Genomic DNA, 9442 nt, shown 5'->3' on the forward strand with positions numbered 1-9442 from the left:
CAACCACAACCTTTGTCCTGACGTCAGTGCCACTATATAAGTATCCATCCTCATGCAGTTTCTCTTGCCAAGTTTGCTTGTGCCATCTCTCCCTATCAATACATTTATTATTTTTATTTTCAATAGCCAGTTATTTTTAACTGCTAGACTGCTTCTCTGCCTTTTTTCACCATATTGCAACACAACCACGACATGACACACACACACAAAGCAGTGTTTCCCCATCCTTGAAATTAGGGAGCAGCCAACCCCTCCAACTTACCTTATTTACCTTATTTACCTTATTTGCACGATGACATGTGGTTTCTGTCTCTACATGGTGGTGTTTTTATAATTCACTGCTGCTGTCTGCACACATGGGCCCGGTGCGCATATACACAGATTGTCATTTTAATGTGTTTAATTTGTTTGGCTCTCAGCATATCACTAAAACAATATATATACAAAGCATAAACCAGTAAACTGAACATGATTATTGATGAGTTACATTTTTCCAGCAGGTACCAGAGAAACAGTACCATTGCACCCATGATTATTAGACCAGAATCTTGCATGTGCGTGTGAGATGAAATCAAACGTTGACCACAAAACAAGTCTTAATTGAGAAGAAACAAAAAGATTCTTCATTCTTTGGTGTCCTTTCAAAGCTCAGTAAAGCTGGATGTTGTATATAGCATCTCTCCACTGTATACTTCTTGTAAATCATGTCATGCCTTAAGAACTGTTCCTGTTGCCTTTCCACCACATCCAACCAGTTTGACCGTTAACACACTTAGATCTCTGAGTGCAGGTTTACTTGTAGTTCCTAGGATTCATAAAAGTAGAATGGGAGGACCAGCTTTTAGCTACCAGGCACCACTACTATGGAACCAGTTACCAATCTGGGTCTGAGAGGCGGACACTGCCTCCACCTTTAAGACTAGACGTAAAACTTTTCTGTTTAGTAAGGCGTACAGTTAGCCTTAGACTTTGTGTGTAGGGCTGATAGGTGTAGTTATAGTTGCCTCAGCCACAGGTATAACAGGTGTTAGGGCTGATAAAATCTTAACTTTTAGCACAGCTATGCTGCTCTAGGCCTACGTTGTCGGGGGGCACAAACATGATCCACTGAGCACCCTCTGACCTCTCCTCTACTCTCCTTAGTTTGGCTCATACTGGTAATATCGTCTCATACTATGTGTTTACTCTCTTCCTCGTAGTTTTGTGCCTGACTCTCGCTCTCTCTCTTTGTTTGCAGGTCTCAAGACCTGCATACTGACCTGCAGTCCGGCCCCTGATCTCTCCTGTGCTCATTGACTTCATCAGCCTCTGCTGCTCATCTTTGCTTTGATTCCTATCAAATTACTATTACTACTTGTAGACTGACGATATATATAGATATCCATTATAATATAATCACCGTTTCATCTTGCTGTCATGTTTGCTCTGTACTGTATCATGTTTTCTGCATGTTTCCTCTCTCTCTCTCTCCTTCATCCTCTCTGTCCTGTCTCCCTCTTCTTCTCCTCCTCTACCCGGCCCGACTAGCAGCAGGACTGGTTCCTCCTTAAATAGACGGGTCCTGCTCAAGGTTTCTTCCTCTTAAAGGGAGTTTTTTGCTTTTAAGAGGGTTCAGGCTCTGGGTCTCACGCTCTGAGTTACTGTGAAGCACTTTGAGACAATTTCTGATTGTAAAATGGCTATATAAATAAAACTGAATTTAATTGAATTGAATATTTCTCTTCTGCAGCTGGTTATACAGCATGTCTATGTGTGGCATGATCTTGTGACACAATACTAGGAAAAAACAAAAAGCTTCATCTTCCAGCATTCTCACATAGCGGCATCTCTCTTCGTAGGGCCATCAAATGCTTCTCCATTCCGTATGGTCTGAAAACACTTCACTAGATCATCCTTGTGCTCGTACACTGTGTTAACAGGCTGTTGAAATTCCAACGTGTTGATGATGCACTTGGAAGTCGATGCACCACCACCTCATCAAGCACTGCGGTTCTCTTGCTCGATCTTGTGAAAAAAAGAAGCAAATCCTCCCATGTCAGAAAAAAAAGTGACCTAAGTGATCTAAGGGATGCGAGTTTGCTTGTTGCCTTACCAGGTTTAACTGGTGGGCATAAGAGTGAACGTAGTGAGCGTTTGAATAGATGTCCTGTACCTTACGCTGCACTCCTCCAGTGGCACCCCTCATACTGAAGCCCCATCATAGGCCTGGGCGATCAACTTTTTCAAAATTCAAAAAAACTCTCTTGAATGTTGTGGCGTTGGTCAATGTATCTCAGTACCAGGACTAGTTGACACCACGGCGCACAACTCTCCCTCCCCTTAAATAAATGGCAAATAGTAACGTGATGAAGTTGCACTCACCACAAAACTGAGGCACAAAGCTGCCTCCTGTAGCTGTGTGCCTCGTTCTTCTTCTCTGATCCTTCAGTACTCCGTGTTTAGTCAAGTAATCACGCTTGACATTATTTTCCCTTTGGACGCCGTTTTCTTTGCACTTCAGGCAGGTTCAATTCCCCAAAATATCCTGCTGTGTCTTTGAACCTGTGGTCACCATCCACTTTTTGTTTTTTTAACACCTTTGTTCACAGCCGTACAAATCTCTGAGCTGCACGACACAAAATAAATAATTTTTTGTTAATATTACTGTAGTGTTATTCAGCAGAATATTGTGGGTAGTTTAAATTTATATATAAAAAATAAATTCTATATTTATAAAAAACATTTGGGCTGGATCATATATGTTTTGGACATCTTGGTGTGGGCCAGATAGAACGTTACAGCGGGCCAGATTTGGCCCGCAGGCCTTGAGTTTGAGGATAAAAGAGTCCACAAGGTGGCGACAAGTCACCGCACTACTACTAGCAGCTAATACTGCACACAATCATTTGGATATAGTTCTGTCATTACTGTTGTTTTTCAGCTCACTTAGATAATACTAATACTGCTCTCCCTTATTTTGCCTCATCTTGTTTATATGTCATACATCATCCTCCCATACTGGTACTGACAGACCTCGCTTTGTCTCTAGCTTGTAGTAATGCTAAAATCAAACAGTCCAATCAATTCCTATATTACAATATTATTCAACTATTTTCACATTTCTCACAGGTGTGGCTCCTGTATAAAATGAGGGTAAACAAAAAAACGTCAAATTAAAAACACAGATGTAGAGCAGACCTGTTCATAGCATAAGGGTACATAGGACTGACCTATCTGTATGGAGGAGATCAGAGGAGAGAGTCTGTCTAACCTAAGCATCAATTGCCATGAATGTACTTGAGTCACCTTTAAACCTACACACAGAAGAGCAGAAAAAGTTATGGTCTACTGTGAGCAGGCCTGATCGTAAAGTCTGACAGCAGCAGGGAGGAGCGCTCCTTCACACAGTGCGGATGGTAGTGTTGGGAGGTTCGACTCGTTACTGACTCGATTCAGTTACTCTCAAACCCTAATGTGAACGAATCTTATTGTGAGTCATTTAGTTCATTTTTATAGCCGATGGCGCATGTTCCTCTGTAGTATAGTGCCGCGCATTGATATAGGTCAAGCGGCGACGTGCATTAGGTGTGAAGCGTTGTGTGTTGCTATGGTAACTGGAAGTCTTGCGTGAATAAACAGAACTGAAGAAGCCTTGGCCGCGGTTCTCAAACACTAAATACTGAAGACAACATGGTTTGCTTCAGCTGACAAAGTATAATACACAACTACCACAAGCAATTCAAAGCATGTGAACACATAAGAGAGCAAATACACACCACAATAAAGCACCTGTTTTTTTTTTAAATCAGGAAAACGGCACAACGCACTATTCTCACGGGCGGGTCTTATTTTGCTGCTGCTGGTTTATCTGTTAATAAAAACCGCCAGGCTAGGCCACACACACCACACCAAAATCCCAACAATATTTACAAAAACACAGAGGAGCCAGAGATCGATTGTTTAGAGTTCACGCTGTGTTGCAGGCAGAGCTCAGGTGATCAGCTCCGCACACAAGCAGCGCGACACAACCGGTCTTTTTCCACAAAGCTTCTCCCCTGTACCCCCAGAGTTTAGTGCAACCCGATCAGTTCCCAAATAATATATACAGAATATTTATAGTTCAGAGTCGAGAGAACGGTCCAAATGAACCCGTGTCCCTCCGTGAGGACAAGATCAGCAGTTCCTCGGTGAGACGTCGCTCCATTAAAAAAAAGAATAAAACGCGATCTCACCAAACTCCAGTCGTTCGGGTAAATCCTTTTTAGTCCTGGGGTAATCCACTGTCTTTGGTAAATCTACATTGTCCGTAGATTCCACTTAGATCGCGGTGAATCCAGCCAGGGAAAGGTCCACTCGTCCACCTGTGCCTTCCGTGTGTCTCCTGAGTTCCCCCCGTGTGTCCTCCGTAGAGACATCTAAATGTTCCGCACAGATATCCCACACCTCCGCAGCGTAGATTGGCAGGTGACAAATATACATACATGACATTTATATGTGATGAGAAATAATAACCTCTTTTCTCTCATTTCTAAAACAGCCATGAACGAGAGTGTGCGCTTCCCACACAGCGTGTGTGGAGCCCGTCACGTGACAGATGAACGAAGAACGAGAACGAGAAGGAATCCACAGCTCTGATCTGTGCAGCCTGAGCAGCCTATCGCATGACAAATGAACGAACGGACGAGAAGGAGAACTGCTTCTTACACACTGGTAAAGTTAAAAAATATTATCATTAAATGAACACATATGTGCAGCGGAGAGGATGAAGTACAGGAACTATTAAAGTATGTATTATTATTTTATTATTTAATGGCGAATAACACTAAAACATATAATTTTCGAAAGCATTTATATACAGACACACTTTACATTATATACACAATAACTCTACACATCAACAAGAACCAAAGACCACTAATTAGTTATGATAGCGTACACTCTCAGAAATAATGTGTTAAATTTGTACCTTAAGGGTCCAATGGCTTGTCACTGGGCAGTACCCTCAAAGGTACACGTATTGTACCCTTAACCCGGGAACATTTCTGTACCTTTCCCGTTTGTACCTCATAGAGACATTTATGCACCCTGGGGTACAAAAATGGACTTAAATGGACTAGGGACTAATATGTACCCCTGAAAAGGGTACAAATTTGTTCTCTAATGGGTACTGCCCCAGTGACAAACAATTTGTACCTTATGATGGCAAATTTGTACTAAAACAACACAAATGGTCCAACATATTTTATCCAGTTTATTGATTTGAAAAAGTTATTAAAACATATTAAACAATCAGATTTTCACATTTATAAATCTCTTCTTCAAACATGTCTCGGGGGTGGCATATAACTTGTCTTCAATATGGTACATGTCAAGGGACTGAAAGTCCATTTCTTGTCCTGGTTTGATTACACTCCATTCCAGATCAACACTGACTCTGTATGCATGCAGGTGTGAATCATAAACAGTTGGGATAAGAAGCTTTCCACACAGAAACCACAGTGTGTTAACATTTAAAATATATTTGATCATGAAAAAAAGAGGAATATCCTCTGCATGCAAGTAATCAACAATGAAAACATCTTTACATGCATATTTTACACTGTCAACAAAGACCCCTGAAACACGCTGCATGTTTTTAAATGCATCCTCACTTCCTTGTATATCGACAAGACATCTCTGTAGCCCAAGTGGGAGCGATGAAAGTAGGGTATGTGTACTTGTCCCTATCACAATCTCAAATTCATCAAGAACGTTGGTTTGAGAAAACTCCCAGCATTGTCGCATCTGGTGCCTGTCACTTAAGGTTTTTGCTACATTAATAAAATTTCTGCAGCTACTCGCAACAGTCTTGAAATATTGGTGCTTTGCCTCAAAGCGCATGCACCATACCCTTCTTAGGGGGCCGTACATGGCTATAAGTCTTGCGTAATGTGTCATGTAGTGGCATTTTGGAGTGATGACATTGCCAAAAACATCCTTAAGTTTTGTTAAAAATTCACAAACAAGCAAGTTCAAAACTGATAAATGTTCTCTTTTGATTTTAGGGGCAGTTACTATATCAACTATGTCACAACAGAGCAGGAATACATTCCAATAACTGCAACCAGGTGGAACGCGGTGTGCTATAAAAGAGGCAACAGCCTAAAAAGACACCATTTCTGAGCAGCAGACCCTGAAATTCCTAAGCCCTGCATTAGTCTCTCTGACAGTTGTACTGGTTTGTTTTTTGGTCATTTTGACCAATTTTGAGATGTTGCAGTTCTTCGTTGATTTCTTGTATAGTTATGTGTTTGTCTTTGTGTGCTTGGCACACAACTAGTTTCAGTACAAGTGGGATGACTCCTTCTAACAAGTCATGCATTATATCAGGTGGAAATGACTTTGTCACATCAAAATAGCTTAACTCACTCAAAGGAGAAGGACCAGTTGCTCCATATGTCACTTTATGCTCAGGGTTTTCGGTACACGATTTCAGATGATACTCGTGTGCCTCTGGGCTTCTCAAGACAAAGTCACTCTCATTGAATTTTTCTTTGATATTTGTGTAAGTTGCCATGCAAAAATGACAAACTCTGTGTGAGTTTAAACGACATAGTAAACCCACCTAACATGTGGGCCGAAAGGTTATTGGCTGAAAATGTTGCTATTGCAGCATATAAAGTCTGCTCAATCCCATTAACTGTGATAGTGATGCCATCTCTTTCAAGTTTTTAAGGTCGTCTAACATGGGTTTTAAAATAGTTTGTAAACCACAACGTTTCACAAATGTTTGACGAACTAAAAGAGCAAGATGAATATGCTTAAGCTTTGATTGATGTTTGTTATCAAGGTTGCCTATAGTATAGTAGAAAGCACATAGCTTATGCTTGGTACGCTTTGAGCCTAAAGGATTGGTCACTTCAAATTCATCTTCATAAAAATGAAGACGTAATGCATTTGGATTATCTTTGAAGACGGGATGTTCCATGAAGTAACTACCATCACAGAAGTTGCTCAAGTATTCAGTGTCTCTTTCCATATGCCTGTTGGCCTGAATTTCATCAAAGATGTCCTCACGTGAACAGTAGTGTGCCCAAACCTTTGTGATGGGCACGTAAGAATATGTACCTATTTTGTGTCCACTTTCTGACCTCAAAATGTGATGCACAGGTTCAACCAAATTTAGCTTAGACTTACAATGTTCTTTCAACGTGTATGGTGATTTGACAGCTGCTGATGCTTTTTCAAAAAAGTCATTTGATTGTATCACATCTCTTAGTTCAGGATACTCCAAAATACTGAACCCATTTTCTTGAAGATGGTATGTAATAAAAGCATTGTAATTTTCCTTAAAATAACTAAATAGAAAATTTATATCATTTAAAATTTCCTGCTGGACAGCCTGTGGAATGTTATTTTTTTCTCTACATTTTAGAATGAAGCTGCAAAGATTTTCTTTAAAGTTTCTAAATAGTGCATCCATGGTAGGTGGTACATCTGCCTGAGGCTGCAAATCATTGTCCAAGTTATCCTCCTCACATAGGTCAGTGTCATTTCCATTGTTTAGGTCAGTGTTATTTCCATTGTTTAGGTCAGTGTCATTGCTGTTGCTCTGAGGTAGCACATGTTCTCTGTGCTTACAGTACACATGACGCCTGTAAGACTCATACAATTTAAAAGATGTCTTACAGCCATTTAGTCCACAATTGATATTAAAGTTGGATTCATGTGCATGGATAAGACCAACATGTTGAATCAGTTTCATTAAGGTGAAGGTGGTTCTTCTACACTTGGGACATCTATATGGTCGAGGCATATTTAGAAGAGTAGATTGATTGTTCTGGTAATGGTGACTGGAAGGGCCTTGTCACCCACCTCAGTAATGTTCAGTATAGTGCGTTGGAGAAAGGTCAGCGTCTTCTTCAAGTAGGGTGGGTAAGCCAGGTTGAAAACAAAGTAGGCACAGAAGGCTGCAATTACCCCCTCTTCAACTCCTGTTCCTTGGCACAGATCCACACCATCCACCCTGACTGAAATGGGAACCTTCCTGGCAAAGGCCATTTTCCAGTCACTGTCTCCCAGTTGTACAGTTGGATAGGGACTCCAACTAACACGCTGCAAAAAATGTCAAAACAGTGGTGAAACAGATTAATTAAACAGATACAGCTTCATGATCAAAGTTTTAAACCTTCTTCATAATTTATCCAAAAATATGAAAGCATAGCGATTAGAAAAGCACTTTGTAAACCTGCTTTAAAACAGAAGGGCAATATTACCTGTCCTACTGAAATGAAGTGGTCCACCTTTTCTTTAAAGATGAGAGGAAGCATGACTAGCGCTGCACGAAAGTCAACTTCTGTAAGAGACAATGAAATGCCTTTAAAGTCAGTTTAGTAGATCTTAGTAAATTAACATTAATATTTTTAATAAATAAGTGAGTTAAAAAAAAAACATTAATTACTCGTAGGCACAAAAAGAACATAACAAAAAGAAAATAACAGGAGAATACCTGGTAGTTGTTCTGCCAGCAGTTCCTCCCTAAGTTCAGAGTAAATTTTGGCCAATGTGGATTTTCCTTCCACCAGCTTGATCACTTTTGGTACTATGCAGGTAAAGCCCTCTTTCAAGCGATGGCACAGGTTCACAGCAGATGGATGGATTCTGTCAACCTCTTCCCACAGCTGAAAGAGTTAATAGTAAGGGGAAATTCATTGCTCATTTAACCAAGTAATCTAAACATTCATGCACAAGGCCAGTAAAAACTAAAAACTATTGCATTTTAACTGTATTTCATAGTTACATTAGTTTTTAGCATTCCAAGTGATATGATTTTGTATCACTTACGCCTGAAGGTGTTCCCAAAAAAGGGTATTTCCTCAGTACATCCTCAACTTTCATGCCATCCGTGATCTCTTTTCGACGCCATACAAAAGTACGCTGCATCCGGTCTTTGACCACAGAGTTGTCTGGTTGTATCTTTTCATACTGCATATGTAGATCATGCACATGCCTCTCAATAGAGGTTGCATCCTCACCAATTACAGCAGGCACCTGCTGGAATAAAAAAAAACACAACAAACAAAAACACCAATTCATTGTCCTTTAAAATTCACTGGCATAGATGTCCATGGACCCCACAATGTAAGTCAGCATAAGAAACCTGTTGTTGACAAATAATATAAACGAATTTCCATTTGTGCACAATAACTTAGCTACATGAATCCACCCACCTCTGACACAGGTCTGGGACAGGTTCCTGCAGTTTCCGTGGACCCTCTTGACCCTCTGTTCCCAAATTTTTCCTTACTTCTTTTCACCTCGTCGTTGTGAATCAAAGGTGCACGCTCTGCTTTGAATTTGCGTTTGAGGGATTGATGCCAGGTATCCTAATATGAAAAAGTAAAAGAATGATAACTCAATTAAATGTAATTAGATTAACATGCAAGCATTACTGAATTAAAACATTGTAACTTACATAGCCATT

General features: G+C 40.3%; 1 protein-coding gene across 1 annotated transcript; it reads right to left on the reverse strand.

Annotated features, from left to right (window-relative positions):
* Positions 1-7223: 7223 nt before the first annotated feature.
* On the reverse strand, positions 7224-9312 carry LOC114427724 (uncharacterized). Its single transcript, XM_028395933.1, has 5 exons — positions 9189-9312; positions 8803-9009; positions 8468-8639; positions 8235-8314; positions 7224-8073 (listed from the first exon to the last, which is right to left on the reverse strand). Exons 2-5 carry the CDS (start codon positions 8947-8949, stop codon positions 7777-7779), a joined length of 696 nt encoding a protein of 231 aa, XP_028251734.1. The 5' UTR covers positions 8950-9009; positions 9189-9312; the 3' UTR covers positions 7224-7776.
* Between the last annotated feature and the right edge of the window lie 130 nt (positions 9313-9442).

Source organism: Parambassis ranga, chromosome 22 (assembly GCF_900634625.1).
Source record: "Parambassis ranga chromosome 22, fParRan2.1, whole genome shotgun sequence".
NCBI classification, from domain to species: Eukaryota; Metazoa; Chordata; class Actinopteri; family Ambassidae; genus Parambassis; species Parambassis ranga.